The 14,179-nt window shown below is 57.6% G+C and overlaps 1 protein-coding gene across 1 annotated transcript; it reads left to right on the plus strand.

Moving 5' to 3' along the window:
* Window positions 1–3,558: 3,558 nt before the first annotated feature.
* Window positions 3,559–13,936, plus strand: VPS37D (VPS37D subunit of ESCRT-I). Its single transcript, XM_075013728.1, has 4 exons — window positions 3,559–3,738; window positions 11,503–11,674; window positions 12,160–12,242; window positions 12,652–13,936. The coding sequence occupies exons 1-4, from the start codon at window positions 3,616–3,618 to the stop codon at window positions 13,156–13,158; spliced, it is 885 nt and encodes a 294-aa protein (XP_074869829.1). The 5' UTR covers window positions 3,559–3,615; the 3' UTR covers window positions 13,159–13,936.
* The last annotated feature ends 243 nt before the right edge of the window (window positions 13,937–14,179 follow it).

Consider the following 14,179-nt stretch of genomic DNA (forward strand, 5'->3'; position numbering starts at 1 on the left):
TAACAGCCAGAATGGATTTGTAAAGAACAAATCATGTCAAACCAACATGATAGCTTTCGTTCCCAGAGTAACAAGCCTTATGGCTAAGGGAGAAGTGGTAGATGTTGTACACCCAGGTTTTAGTAAAGCATTTGGTACAGTCTGTCATGACCTTCTTATCAATAAACTAGGGAAATACAACTGAGACTGGGCTAGTATCAGGTGGGCACATAACTGGTTAAATAACTGTTCACGGAGTAGTAATCAATGGTTCATAGTCATGCTGGAAGGGCATAACAAGTGGGGTATTGTGGGGGTCTGTTTTGGGACTGGTTTAGTTCAATATCTTCATCAATGATATAGATAATGGCATAGAAAGTACACTTATAACGTTTATGGATGATATCATGCTGGATGGGGAGTCATATGTACTTTGGAAGACAGGGTTATGATTCAAGTGATCTGGACAATCTGGAGAACTAGTCTGAGGTAAATAGGATGAAGTTCAATACGGACAAATGCAAAGTGCTCTACCTAGGAAACAAGGATCAGCTTCACACATACAGAATGGGGGAAGCCACTGGCTAGGAAGGAGCACTGTGGAAAGGGATCTAGGGGTCACAGTGGACCACAAGCTAAATATGAGTCAACAGCGTGACACGTGCAAAAAAAGCAGACATCATTCGGGGCTGGATTAAGAGGAGTGTTGTGAGGGAGACACAAGAAGCCGTTCTTCTGCTGTCCGTAGCACTGAAGAGGCCTCATCTGGAGTATTGTGTCCAGTTCTGGGCACCGCGCTTCAAGAATGATGTGGAGAAACTGGCCACAGAAGGGCAACAAAATGATTGAAGGATTTGAGAACTTGAGTTCTGAGGGCCAATTGAAAGAATGGGGTTTGTTTAGTTTGGAGAAGTAAGTCTGAGGGGGACATGACAGCAGCTTTCAAGTACCTAAAAGGTTGTTACAAGGAGGAGGGAGAAAAAATCGTTCTTTTCTTCTTACTCTCTGATGACAGGAGAAGAAATAATGAACTTAAACTGCAGCAAGGGAGGTTTAAGTTGGACATTAAGAAAAACTTCTTAACTGTCAAGATGCTTTAAGCACTAGAATAAATTGCCTAGGGAGGTTGAGGAATCTCTGTCATTGGATATTCTTTAAGAGCGGGTTATTAATGACGGGGATGAGGGACTGGATTGCACCCCAGCAAGTTTGCAGATGACACAAAGCTAGGGGGAGAGGTAGATATGTTGGAGGGTGAGATAGAATCCAGAGTGACCTGGATAAACTGGAGGACTGGGCCAAAAGAAATCTGATGCAGTTCAACAAGGAGAAGTGTAGAGTCCTGCACCTGGGGCGAAAGAATCCCAAGCATTGTTACAGGCTGGGGACCGACTGGCTCAGCATCAGTACAACGGAAAGGGACCTAGGGGTTATGGTGGATGAAAGGCTGGATATGAGTAAACAGTGTGCCCTTGTAGCCAAGAAGGCTAACGGCATACTGGGGTGCATTAGGAGGAGCATTTCGAGCAGATCTAGAGAAGTAGTTATTCCTCTTTATTTGGCACTGGTGAGGCCACATCTGGAATAGTGTGTGCAGTTTTGGGGCCCCCCCGTATAAAAAGGATGTGGATTTGCTGGAGCAGGTTCAGCGAAGGGCAACCAAAATGATTAAGGGGCTGGAGCACAAGACCTATGAGGAGAGGCTGTGGGATTTGGGCTTGTTTAGTTTACAGAAGAGAAGACTGAGGGGTGATTTAATAGCAGCCTTCAACTTCCTGAAGGAGAGTTCTAAAGAGGAGGGTGAGAAACTGTTCTCAGTGGTGACAGATGGCAGAACAAGGAGCAATGGTCTGAAGTTACAGAAGGAGAAAAGTGGATTGGATGGATATTAGGAAAAACTACTTCACCAGGAGGATGGCGAAGCACTGGAATGTGTTACCTAGAGAGTTGGTGGATTCTCCATCCCTCAGGGGTCTTAAGTGCCAGCTTGACACAGTCCTGGCTGGGATGACTTAGTTGGGTTGATCCTGCTTTAGGCAGGGAGCTGGACCAGATGACCTCCTGAGGTCCCTTCCAGCCCCAGGATTCTATGATTCTATGACAGGCATCTATCAGGGCTGATCTAGAAGGTGCTTGGGCCTGCTGAGAGGACAAGGGACTGGACTCAAAGATCTCTCGAGGTCCATTCCAGTTTCAGTTCTAGTGTTCCATGATTCTATACATTAAATTCCTGTCCAGTTCTTGGGGGGTGGGGGCGTTTTGCTGTCTTCAGTCCAAATCCAGAACAAAACAGACACTGCAGCCATGGAGCCCATAAAGTCGATGAGAACCGATATTCACTGGGCACCACCTAAGTGATCAGCCCTGGGCAGAATATGCCAGAAACCGTGGTCCCAGCGCTGATGGGCGTAAGGTGCGTAACTGGGGAGAAGGCAGCTCAGACAGTAGGAAGTGTATGTTAGCCGTAGTCACTGGAGTGCTACACCTGGGAGTGGAAGCTGTGCTGGCAATAAGTTTTACTTGATTAAAGAGTAGAAGGTTTGCCCCTCGGACTTTCCTTCAAGAGGAGGAGCTGCCCTGCACTCCTGGGCCTGTCTATTTTCCGGCCCTGCCATAGCTCAGAAGACTCCCTTTTTTCTTCAGTTTTAAATTGTGGAATTTTGTTGTGTTGGATTTAAATGTTCTCCTGTGAAATTTGTAATTCAGTCCCTGCAGTTGTGTTTAAAAAGCTCTTCTGGAAAGCAACTAGCCTTTAAACAGAAGTGAAACGGTGTTGCCAACTCCCATGATTGTGCTGTGTGTCTCCTATTAAGTGTTGTTTTCCTTAAAGCCTCGGCTCCTGGAGTCAAGTCCTATGTGGTAATTTTAGCCTTGCTTCTTAGGAGAAAATAAAGGTTCTGGCTGTGTGGAAAACTTCAGACTCCGAGCCGAGTGCATCTTAAAGTGCCCACAGGCAGAATGTGACTTTTTAAAAACACCCCACTGTTGTTTTTACGTCATCTCATTCTCCTGAAGTCAATTTCATGCTTTTTGGTGAGCCAGATTGTTGATTTTTGGACGTTTGGGTTGGTAATGCTACAAAGGTGATAGCAAGCGGTCTACAAAATACTACAAAAGTGATATCAAGTTTCACTCCTGTTTAAAGTCATTGTGGTATATATACATTGACATGACAAAGGTAACCACCTCTCTTAAGCGCCCTACGGGAGGGTGTCAGAAGATGTGAGTATTAGAGCTGAGTGTATCTCAGAGTTATTGAATGTGCTTTCTGTGCAGGGGAATCGGAGGGTATTACCCCGCCGTAGCACTGGCTCTAAGTTAATATCTGCCAGACATCGAGTTTTCCGGCGCAACGGGGGCCTCTAATCCCCCCAGATAAAACCCGCCCAACTCTGAAATGACGCCCCTGCCGCGGAGCTGCCCCTGGCCGCTCCCTGTACGAAGGGGGCGATGGCACCTACCGCCTTCCCCCAGCTGGGCCACGCGGCGCCGGATCCCAGAGCACGGGGCTCCCGGCTGCGCTCGCCCCAGCAGTGCCCGCCCTCCGGGGCGCGGCCCCTTTAAGAGCCCCGCGGCGCCCCCTGGCGGGCCGGGCTGGCGCTGCCGCAGCCGGCTCCCCGCGGACGCTCGGGCGGCATGTACCGGGGCAGGGGCGCGCCCGGCTCCCCGGCCCGCGTCGGGGCGCCCAGCACCGCGCAGCTCCGCGGCCTGCTGCAGGACGAGCCGCGGCTGGAGCGCATCGTGCGGCTCAGCAGCAAGGTAGCGGGGGGCGCCCGGCTCCTTCCCTCAATCCCCGCACCCCGGGCCCCCCCCGTCCCCTCCGATCCCCGCACCCCCGGGGGCTCCTCCGTCCCCTCCGATCCCCGCACCCCCGGGGCCCCCCGTCCCCTCCGATCCCCGCACCCCCGGGGGCTCCTCCGTCCCCTCCGATCCCCGCACCCCCGGGGCCCCCCGTCCCCTCCGATCCCCGCACCCCCGGGGGCTCCACCGTCCCCTCCGATCCCCGCACCCACCCGGGCCCCCCCGTCCCCTCCGATCCCCGCACCCCCGGGCCCCCGCCACGTCCCCTCCGATCCCCGCACCCCTCGGGCCCCCCCCGTCCCCTCCGATCCCTGCAACCCTCGGGGCTCCCCCATCCCCTCCCATCCCTGCACCACCCCAGCTCTGTTCCCCTGGTACGCCCCTGTATCCCCCTGTCCCAGTCTTTCTCCCTGACTCTATTACCCCTCCGCTCCTCCTTATTCCCCCTGTATCACCCCTATCACACCCCTGCACGCCCCCTGGCTCCTTTCTCCCTGGTGTCCCCTGTCTTCCCGCACCCTCCCAGCTCCTTCCCACTGGTGTCCAACGTCCTCTCCATCCCCCCCGGCTCCTTCCACTGGTGTCCCCTGTCCTCTTTCCCCCGCCCCCGGCTCCTTCCCACTGGTGTCCCCCGTCCTCTCCATCCCCCCCGGCTCCTTCCACTGGTGTCCCCTGTCCTCTTTCCCCCGCCCCTGGCTCCTTCCCACTGGTGTCCCCCGTCCTCTCCATCCCCCCCGCCTCCTTCCCACTGGTATCTCACCCTTGTTTCTCAGTCCCCTCTGCCCAGTGCCCTTTGCCCCCCCATCTTTCATCCCACTGCTCCCCTGCCATCGTCCTGGTTCCTTCTCCCTGACCCAGTGCTTCCCTCAGCCCCTACCCCCACGCTCCATCCCCCTCGATCTTCCCGGCCTGGCCCTGCCCCCCATCCTCTGGTTCAGTCCCTCATCCCCTGCCTGCCCCCTGGGATTGTCCCCACACACCCGTTCCCGGCCCCCCCTCACTTCCCCCAGTTGTTCCCCTGCCTTTCACCCTGGGCCATACCCCCCACCCAGCTCAGCCTGGCCACACGCTGGGGCAGCCCCATGGGAAGGACAGGGGCAGGTGGGGTGGCACCAGGCTGGCAAGCAGACAACTGTGTCAGGGTCCATGCTGTGGCCCCTTATCCAGGCGAGGGCGGCGGAGAGCCGGGTTGGATCCCCCCCATCGCTCTGCCCGCAGGGGTCTGGGTGACAGGACCGGCAGCCCCATGGCAGCCCCATGGCAGGCCGGTTCTCAAGTTCCCGCTGGAGTGAGCTCAAGGCTGTGGAGGACCCCTCCCCCCAGGGTACTCTGCTCCCACTTGGCACCATAGCCCTCTGCCAGATCCTGGGCCTTGCTAGACGGTGCTCTCCTCTGCCGCTGGGAGCCAGTCCCCGGCCGCCACTCAGCATCGCTGCTGCTCGTGTGGGCCAGGCTGCGCCCTGCTAGGGCGCTCTGGGGCGGGCGGGGGCAGCCCACATGCAGCCAGCACGTGCAGTGGGGGTTATCGTCCAAGGCTCAGGCTCCGGCGTGCCCAGCACCCGGTTAAGAAGGAGGCAGAGGGGGACCCAGGCTTCCTTCTCCCCTCTCCTGCCTCAGACCTCTTCCTGCTCATGCTGGAAACGTGGGGGGAGATGAGGCCGTACCGGGCCTTGAGCCTCTTCTCGGCATGGCTTGCCCAGCTCGTGGTGTTCTCCGTCAGTCAGGGCCCCCTGAACTGCAGACACCCCCAGCCACGTTGCAAAGGGGAACCCACTCAGGCTAGGCAATGGAGAAGCCCCTCCTCCCAGAGCATTGCGCTTTGCCCGTGCTGCCCAGGAGTATTTTTGGTTCCTAGGTAGCTGTGGAAGGTTCTCTTCAGCTGCACAGGATGTGCTGTGCTAGCTCACAGACCCGTGACGCTCTCGTTTCCTGAGCGTGCTGTGGTTTAATTTTCAACAGCCAAGTGGTACCAGTGAGAGCCTTTGCCTTTTGTTGTCTAAGTCATAATCAGTGACCGAGTAAAGTCTGTACAAAGATTCGTGTCGCAGGAACTCTTCGCTCTTCAGTGAGAAATCCCCAGGCAGGGGCGTCTCGCGGAACAAAAGCCGCATTTGTAACTCGCTTTTTAAAGGGTTACTCGTGTCTCAGCTGAAAGTGCTCAGGTTCTAGCAGACTGCTCCTTGCGTGGAGGTGAGATCAGGCCACTAGCTCAAAAGGCCCAAGTAACACAAAATGAACAGAGCTTAGGTTTGGAATCCACAAGGTTTCCCATTGTCCTGCTCTGAAGACATGCGGCGCATTTGATCTTTAATTAATCTCAACCTGGCAAGGAGGAGAGAAGAGAGCAAGAAAGCAAAACCAGCCACAAGCAAAGATAGTTGTTTACGTCTAGTGTGGGCGACGTTGGATATATTTGGAAAGAGATTTGCTTATTCTCATGCCTAATGTTTCCGGCTATTTGCTGACAGTGACCACGCTCTTTCTGATAAGAAACGTGGAACTACTACCTGGCTAAGGGGAAGAGAGAACAGGACTGCCTCGAGGTTTCAGCACCGAACCTTTATTGGCTATCTGGAAAATCTTCCATAGCCGGGGGAGGAGTAGAGTCTTGCAAAGGATTTAATAACAGGAGAGTTAGAAGCTGCCTGTCCAGATACCAGTGCTTGCTACAATTGTCTGGTGCTGGTACAATGCTGGGCACCCTGGGCTAGCCAGTGGGCTGCATAAGTGGCCCTCCTTCCTCTCAGTGGCTGCAAGACTGCCCATGCCAAGGGGGTCCCCCAGGAGGGGCAGTGTGCTGACTGCACTGGTGTACCTGGAATGTGTGGGGTACGCCCACTGAACTGTAGCAGCGCTGTGATTGGCTGCAGGGGCAGCGCACGGCTCTCACAGACAGTGGTGTGTGCAATGAGCACGCAGCTCACTTCACCTGCCTCGGCTTTCGGTGCGTGTGGCTTTAGTAACCCTGGTAATTACGCAGCCAGAAACCAGCAGAATCTGGCAACCCTGTGCTTGGGTGAGGGTAAACCAAGCGTCTCGCAGGCCCGCCCAGAGCCCCGATGGGCCCCAGGGTGCCTACCACTGACCTGCTGTGTTCCAAGGTGCTGAGAAATTACCTTTAATTAAGACTCCAATTAGTGTCTTGATACTTCCTGTGCTTCCAGATCAACACGGTCCCCCTGTGCCCTTAGGTACCGAGTTTGGACGGGGAGATTTTACCAGTAACAGTGTCGACGCTGACACCTCAGGGTTGGCTAATTCCCCTGGAGGCCCATGGGCAGCTGTGGGAGATGGTCCGACGTTACTAGATATGAAAACAACAAGGAGTCCGGTGGCTCCTCAACGACGAACCCCTGGAGGAGGCAGAAGCCATGGGGAGTTGCAGCTCCCTGCGTCGGCTGCATGAAGGGAGCTGCCACTCAGGAAAGCTTAAAGACTAAGCTGTGGTGAGCTGCCACTCCCTTCATGCAGCCGACGCAGGAAGCTGCAACTCGCCATGGCTTCTGCCTCCTCCAATTGTTCGTCACGTGCAGCTGGGCTCCGTGTTTTTGCTGAAACAGACTAGCACGGCTCCCTCTGAAACCGTACCACCCAGCTGGGCTTTCTGTTAGCCAGCCGGATTGCTCAGCTGGTTGGAAAGCTTGCGGAGACCCTGGCAAGTGTTGGCACTTCCATGGGAGCTTGCCTTGGGCTGGGTAAGTGGGCAGGAAGAATCACCATCATCTCCAACTGGACGAGCAAAACAGCCAAGACAGTAGGCTAGGTCAGCATGGGAAGCAGGCCAGGGTGTGAAGGAGGAAAAGGGGTCCCTTACCCAGAGCCGGAGGCCTTCCCCCCATTTTAATATATAGCTCAGTGGTTCTCAACCAGGGGTCCACCGAGCTCTTCCTGAGGGTACATGAACTCAGAGTTTCTCAACCTTTTCTATGAGTAAAAAAATTGGACTTTTGGACGTTGTTGGAATGTATTTGTTTCTGCTTTTTGCAGTCACAAGTGCAATGGCAAGTTGATTGCCTGTAGGCAATTTCTTCCAACCAAACAGTTTTGGTGAAACAACCCAGCAGTCCTGTAGCACTTTAAAGACTAACAACATGATTTATGAGGTGATGAGCTTGCGTGTGGCAGACCCACTTCTTCATGCCTCTTTCCAGATCTGGAGAAGTGGGTCTGCCCCACGAAAGCTCATCACCTAATAAATGATATTGTTAGTCTTTAAGGTGCTACAGGACAGCGGGTTTGTTCTGTGATGATATAGAATAACACAGCTCCCTCTCTGGGGCTAGTTACGGTGCAAGTGTTTAAAAAATCTGTGTGTCTGAAAATTGTAGGTACCGTGGGGCCTTTCTTTAAAAGGGACACTGTATAAAAACATTGGGAAACTGATCTAGCTTTTTGATCCCTGTCCAGAAGGGACCACTGTGACCAGCTCACTTGCCCTCCTGTGTCACACAGACATGGCCATAGACCTGCCCCACCTCATTCCTGATGCAGCTCTCTTAGAAGAACATCAACTCTTGATGTAACCGTTGCCCGGGGAGGAGATCCCACCCTGACTGCTGTCCCAGGGGCTAATCCACCTCCTTCCCACACCCTGTGTCTCCCTGCCTGTGGTGCAATAAGGGCTTTGGTTAACCAACTCCCGCCAGAGTGCTCTCTGTGCTTTGTTGCCTGTGTGAGTCTAGCAACCAGTGTTAAATTGGCCACCTGTAATGCCGTGAGGAATTACCGCCACAGACCGTGTCCCCAGAGGCGCTGACAGAATGCACCAGCAGTTTCTCTTGCTTATCACATGGCTCCTGGAACAGACAGGAGAAGCGATTCCTCACACAATCGGTTCCTCCCAACCCAGCGGAGCCATAATTCCCAGGCTGCCACCGGCAGCTGCAGGGGCATGGCACGGTCCTTCCAGGTAGGGTTAGTGTCCCATAGCCAGCCTCCTGCATTCAGTGTTCTTGCAGATGGCACTAATGCAATATGAAGTCTGCAAGATCAGCTGTTCCAGAGCCCGGATATTCCCAAACTTCAGCTGTTTGGGAAATCTTGATTTGTCCCACTACAGCAGGGCTCAGGGAGTCCCTAAGTCCCTTGCCTGTGGCTAACAGAACATTTGCCTGGCTCATTTGCAGGCCTGCGCTGCCTGTTCCTGCAGAGTTGAAGCTTGCAGTGACTGACAAATAACCCTTACGACAATACAGTGTGAACACACACAGACACAGGTGCACACACACAATCCCCACTCCCCTGTCTGTTGCAGCTCAAGTCAATCCAGTGGCCAGTTAGTGAACACAAGTGAGCAGCCAGGTGCTGTGGATTGTGATGCAAGGCACTGGGACTTGGCCTGCAGCACTGACCCAGAGAACTGCTGTATACCTGTAAGTTCCCATTGGAGTCTAGGGGTTTTGCAGTATCATGCCGCCACCCTTGAATCCTGAAGTGGCGTTAAGGGAGGGGGTGCCCACAGTTATCCTCTGATGGTGATCGTCAGGGATCTCATCCTTCTCTCCTTTGTCATCTCACCTTTGGGCACGTCAGCCTGTCTCCAAGGTTCCTCTGTTCAGCCTCGGGCACAATGAATGTTCTCTGATCATTCCACATTTCTCACATCTTCTTGACTCTCTGGCCATCCATGGTGGCTTTCTGGCGTCTCCCTAGCTAGGCACACGTCCATCACTCGCACCACATGCTTTCCCAGGGAATTTCAGACCAAGGGTTCCATACTGACAGTAGAGATTTACAGAGCCACGTCTACAATGCAGACGGCAAGTACAACTTCGGCTGTAATGCCAACACAGGAGTCATCAGCATCATCATCAACCAACATGGGCTCAGCGCCCGTTGGCGTCTGATGCCTCCCTCGCTGTTTCTTTCCATCTTTCCGCGTCCCGTGCGGAGTGCCTTCGTTTCTGTGGACCAGCTCCTCACCGATCTACTGTATCGTCTGCCCATTCTCAGTGGGGTCTCCCTCTCCTGCGTGAACCCTCCATTACGCCAAATACCAGGGTCTGGAGTTTTTCGTTCTTCGTTCACTCTGCAGAGGCGCCTGACCAGCAGTACCTGCCCCTGTTCAAACTGCTGCAGCAGGTTCTTTTCCGGCTGCCTCTTCCTATAGAATTCCGCACTGGTGACCTTCTGCATCCATCCTATTCTCAGGATCTTTCTGTAACAACTCTTCTTGACCACCAATGTCCTTCTCTTTGACTCTTTCGTTATCGCCCACGTCTCAGGCACGTACAGCCTGCTGCTGAATAACACGGGATGAGAAAGCAGCGTCCGGCAGGGTCTCTGGTTGACCGCTGCTGGTACGTTGACTTGTGCCTCTGCAGGTACTGGCGATTGCAGCTCCCATTGGCCACAGGTCACCATCACAGCCAGTGAGAGCAGCGGGAAGTGGTGTGGCCCAGAACACCACTTCCTGCTGCTCCGATGGCAGTGGACGGCGATCCATGGCCATCGGGAGGTGGAGGTGCAGGTAACTATAGAGGTGGGGGCTGCTAGCAACTAACCCTGGTGGCCAGATCTGGCCCACGGGCTGGTGTTCGCCCCCCCCCGGCCTACGGGTGACGGGGGAACAGGTGCTAACGGGTGGCTGGGGAAGTGAAAACAGAGAACCCTGCATAACTTATAAGCCAGTGATGGGATGAATGCAATGTACAATGATCACCATTAGACTTCCACTTTTGTGCCAACAGTGCCACCCTCCTGAGCACGAGCAGTACAGGCGGCGCGACTGAGCTGCCACCACTGTGAGCGTGGCTGAATTGTTCTGAACTGAGCGGGCGTCTCTGGTGCCACCCAGAAGCGCAGCAGTCCCACGCTGATCCTGTCTGGGGAAGCTACAGCGGCAGCTGGTGGAGCGCTCCGGGTAGAGACGTGGGGCTGGGCTAGCAGTGCCTCTGCAGCCCTGACACCGCCTGGGGCGGAGACCACCCCTAACGTCAGCCGGGGCTCTGAGGAGTGGCTGGCGAGGCGAGAATCTCTGCAAGCAGCTGCAGGGGGCCAGGGGCTCTGCAAACAACTTATCTGAGCCAGGGGACGACCCAAAACACGGAGCCTCACCTGGCCCAGGCCGGATACCCTGTTGGGATCCCAGCACCGGCTGCCGGGGAGCGGGAAAGCCAGGCTGCTTCCCTGGCATTGCCCCTTCACCTGCGGGTGGATCCCAGTCCAGCGCTCCAGCCCTGGCTAGTTGCCCCCCGCCCCCGGGCTCTGCGCATGAACGCCAGGGCCAGCAGAATTAGTGGAGGACGGTGCTGAGGGGTGCCTGGGCAATCGGATCTGACTTGCTTTAATCTTGCTCAGCTTGTTTCCCAGCCCCACTTCCTCAGGCTCTCCCACAGCAATCCCATCGCAGCGGTGGGGAGCGCATGCAGAGCCTGCCTGGCCTGGCCCGGGTGTGTGGCGCTTTGGCGTGACTTTCCCCAGGCTGCTGGCGTGTGGGCCTCTCAGCTGTGTGGCTGTGCCCTGCCTCCTGCTGCAGCTGGGGAACCCGAGTGGAGGGAGCAGAGCGGTGCTGAGAGCAGGGCACGGGTCTTGTTTCGATGCTGCCCTGGCAGGCCCTGCATGGGGCCGGAGGATGGGCTGGTCCGTGGGGCCAGTGGCAGAGGGAAGGTGGGGGCTGGCAGTAGTGGACGGTGAGTTGGGCCCGGGGTGGGCTTAGCACTGGAACTGGCAGTGCAGTAGCGATGCCCGTGGGGCTGGTTCTCAGAGGTGGTGTCCCTGCAGTTTCAGAGCTTGCAGCAGGAGCGGGAAAGGTGCCTGGCTTCGAACTATGCCCTGGCCAAGGAGAACCTGTCCCTGCAGCCACAGCTGGAGACTGGCAAGGCCTCACTGGCCATAAAGTACCAGGAGCTGCGGGAGACGAGGGAGGCGTGTCAGGAAAAGCAGCAGCGAGTGGGTGAGTGGTGCTGCCCCGTGTCCCTGCCAAATGGGCAGGGGAGGGGGCAGCTGCCTGGGGCCGGCAATGTCAAAGGCCCCAGCCCCCGCTGCTGCCCCTGAGGTGTTGGCTGTGGCCATGGGCCCTTTGAAGAGCCTCCGCAGCCCTGGTGGCGTGCTCCCTCCAGGTGGCTGTGAAGGGCCAGGTGGGGAGGCCAGCCCCAGTCCCGCCCCTTCCAGAGGCACGAGCAAGGCCCCTGCATGTCTGTCGGACGCCCTGCCTGAGGCAGTGGGGCTGCTGTCCCCAGGCTCTGGCTCTGGGGTGCAGAGGGAGCTGGCCGGGCCTGGCCTGTCAGTCCTGGGCTGGGCCCTGCCTTGAGGGTCACCAGGGCTCAGGAGGTGGCCCCGCACCCAGGGCAGGTCTGTGGCTGGGTGATGCGGCTGGAGGCCCCTTGTGGGGCGGGTTGGTTTCTGTGCCCCGGCTGAAGCCGTTCTCGCCCCAAGCAGAGACCTACCTGGCGAAGTGGAGCCCACAGAGCGCCCTGAGCCGGCTCCAAGCCGACCTGGCTGCAGCCGAGGCGGAGTCCGAGGTGAGTCTGCAGGACCTGCTCTGCCAGGGGCAGGGGCTGAACTCGATGACCTCCGGAGGTCCCTTCCTGCCCGAAGAGTCTATGATTGACCCTGGCAGCTGCTCAGCCCCTGGCCCACTTACTCAGTACAGGGGAGCTGCATGGGGCCACCCACCACATCGGGCGTCGCCAGTGTCCTGTCTGCATGCCCCAGGCACCGCAGCCGAAACCCTTGCTCTGCAGAAGGCGCTGTCAGATCCCCACAGATCTCAGAGGGGCCAGGATTTCACACACGCCCGTTCTCCTCTGCTGCGGCCGCTGCGCTGCGGCCCCCAGCCACTGGGTCTGGCTCTTGCCCAGCATTGTCATGTTCCTTCCCAGGCCCTTGCTTCCCCCCACCCCCCATGATGTCCCACTCTCTGCCCCGCAGGAGCAGGTGGAGAGGTTCCTGGGCCGGGAGCTGCTGCTGGAGGACTTCCTGGAGCTCTTTCAGCAGAGCCGGAGGCTGTCCCACCTCCGCAGGACACAGGTGGAGAAGCTGGAGGAGCTGCTGCGGAAGGAGAAGCAGCCCCAGTGCCCCTTCCTGCGCTGTGAGGGACAGCGAGGTGCTCCGCCGAGCCCAGCCCGAGCCCAGCCTGCCCTGGTGCAGAACACAGCCTCTCCCAAGGCCTTCCTGCTCCACTCTGGCTACGCGCCCGCCCTGCTGGTCCCCTCCGATGCCCTCATCCCCTTCCCTGTGCCTGTCGCCCCTCCCAGCCGAATTCTGCCTCCCCTGGCATCTTGCCCAGGCCAGTCCTCAGCGCCTGGCTGCAGCCCCCGCATCCTGGGCTCCCCTCTGCGCCTGATTGGACACATCCCCCTACTCAGCCCACGGCCGTTCCGCCTGCAGCGCGTGCACCCGTCTCCCCCCCACAGGCAGGAGCCGCCCCACCGGTAGCTGCTGAGGCGATGGGATGTCCTCACACCCCAGCCCCCAACACAGCAGCCTGAGCTCCCTGTGCTAGAGAGCGACTGTGAGCCCACCGCAGCCCCTGCCAGCATGGCGGCGGGCGCGCTCCCACCACAGGGTCCCAGGTGAGCTGCAGGGGAGATGCAGCCAGCAGTGGGGGGTGGCTGCCTGCAGCAGGCTGGACTCCAGTGGTGGGGGCGGCCTGCTAGCGGGGGCTCCGGAGGAGCTGGGGCAGGCGGTGTCTGGGTCGGCCGCAGCAGAGAAGCGGGCAGGGGCTGGCAGGTGCCATGGCAGCAGGTGTGCAGAAGGCCAGGGGGTGCCTGCAGCTTGGGAGGCGGCTGGAGGGGCGGGCAGTTTGCAGGGAGGGGCCCCACTCGCCTTTGCGGGCCGAGGTGAAAGGGAGTGAGGGCACATTCGGGACAGAGGAGGGTTGGGGGAAGTACAGAGAGGGGAAGGCAGCCAGTGCTGCAGAGGGGCAGGGCCGGGGGGTTATTGGGCAGGGTGAGAGTGGGGGGTGGGGGCAGAGGACTCGCACAAGGAGGGCTCCTGCTGTCTCCTGCCCCCCCAGCCTTCCGGCCCGTGTGTGCATGGGTGGTGTGACAGCTTGTGGGTGGGGATGCAGGGCCCTGACAGCTGGGGCGAGTGTGAAGAGGACCGCACCTGGCCCTGGGGGCTGTGCCGTACAGCGCTGGCCTTCCCAGGTGGGAGATGGCGGTTTGTCCAGCTGCCGGGGGGCCATGGGGCACAAAGATTGTTTTCCAAATAAAGTCTCTGCTCTGTGCCTGGTGCTTGTGCTGTGCCAGGAGGGGGATATGCTCTCCCAGGAAGCTCCCCACATGCCCTTGGCAGCTGCAGGCATCCAGCAGCAAGCCTGGAGGAGGGGAGCAGACAGCAGGTTACTCTGGGGGCTGTCGTGGCATTTGGGGGGTTCCCAGACCCTGCCCCCAGCTGCAGGCAGATGTGACTCTCTCAGCGGGGGGATCAGGCAGGTTACGGGGCGACAGGGACA

The sequence above is a fragment of the Carettochelys insculpta genome, chromosome 19 (assembly GCF_033958435.1).
Source record: "Carettochelys insculpta isolate YL-2023 chromosome 19, ASM3395843v1, whole genome shotgun sequence".
NCBI classification, from domain to species: domain Eukaryota; kingdom Metazoa; phylum Chordata; order Testudines; family Carettochelyidae; genus Carettochelys; species Carettochelys insculpta.

Coding starts and splice junctions, on each gene's coding strand:
- VPS37D (XM_075013728.1), top strand. CDS start 3,616: ATGTACCGGGGCAGGGGCGCGCCCGGCTCCCCGGCCCGCGTCGGGGCG. Junction 3,739..11,502: donor TCGTGCGGCTCAGCAGCAAG/GTAGCGGGGGGC, acceptor GTGTCCCTGCAG/TTTCAGAGCTTGCAGCAGGA. Junction 12,243..12,651: donor CAGCCGAGGCGGAGTCCGAG/GTGAGTCTGCAG, acceptor TCTGCCCCGCAG/GAGCAGGTGGAGAGGTTCCT.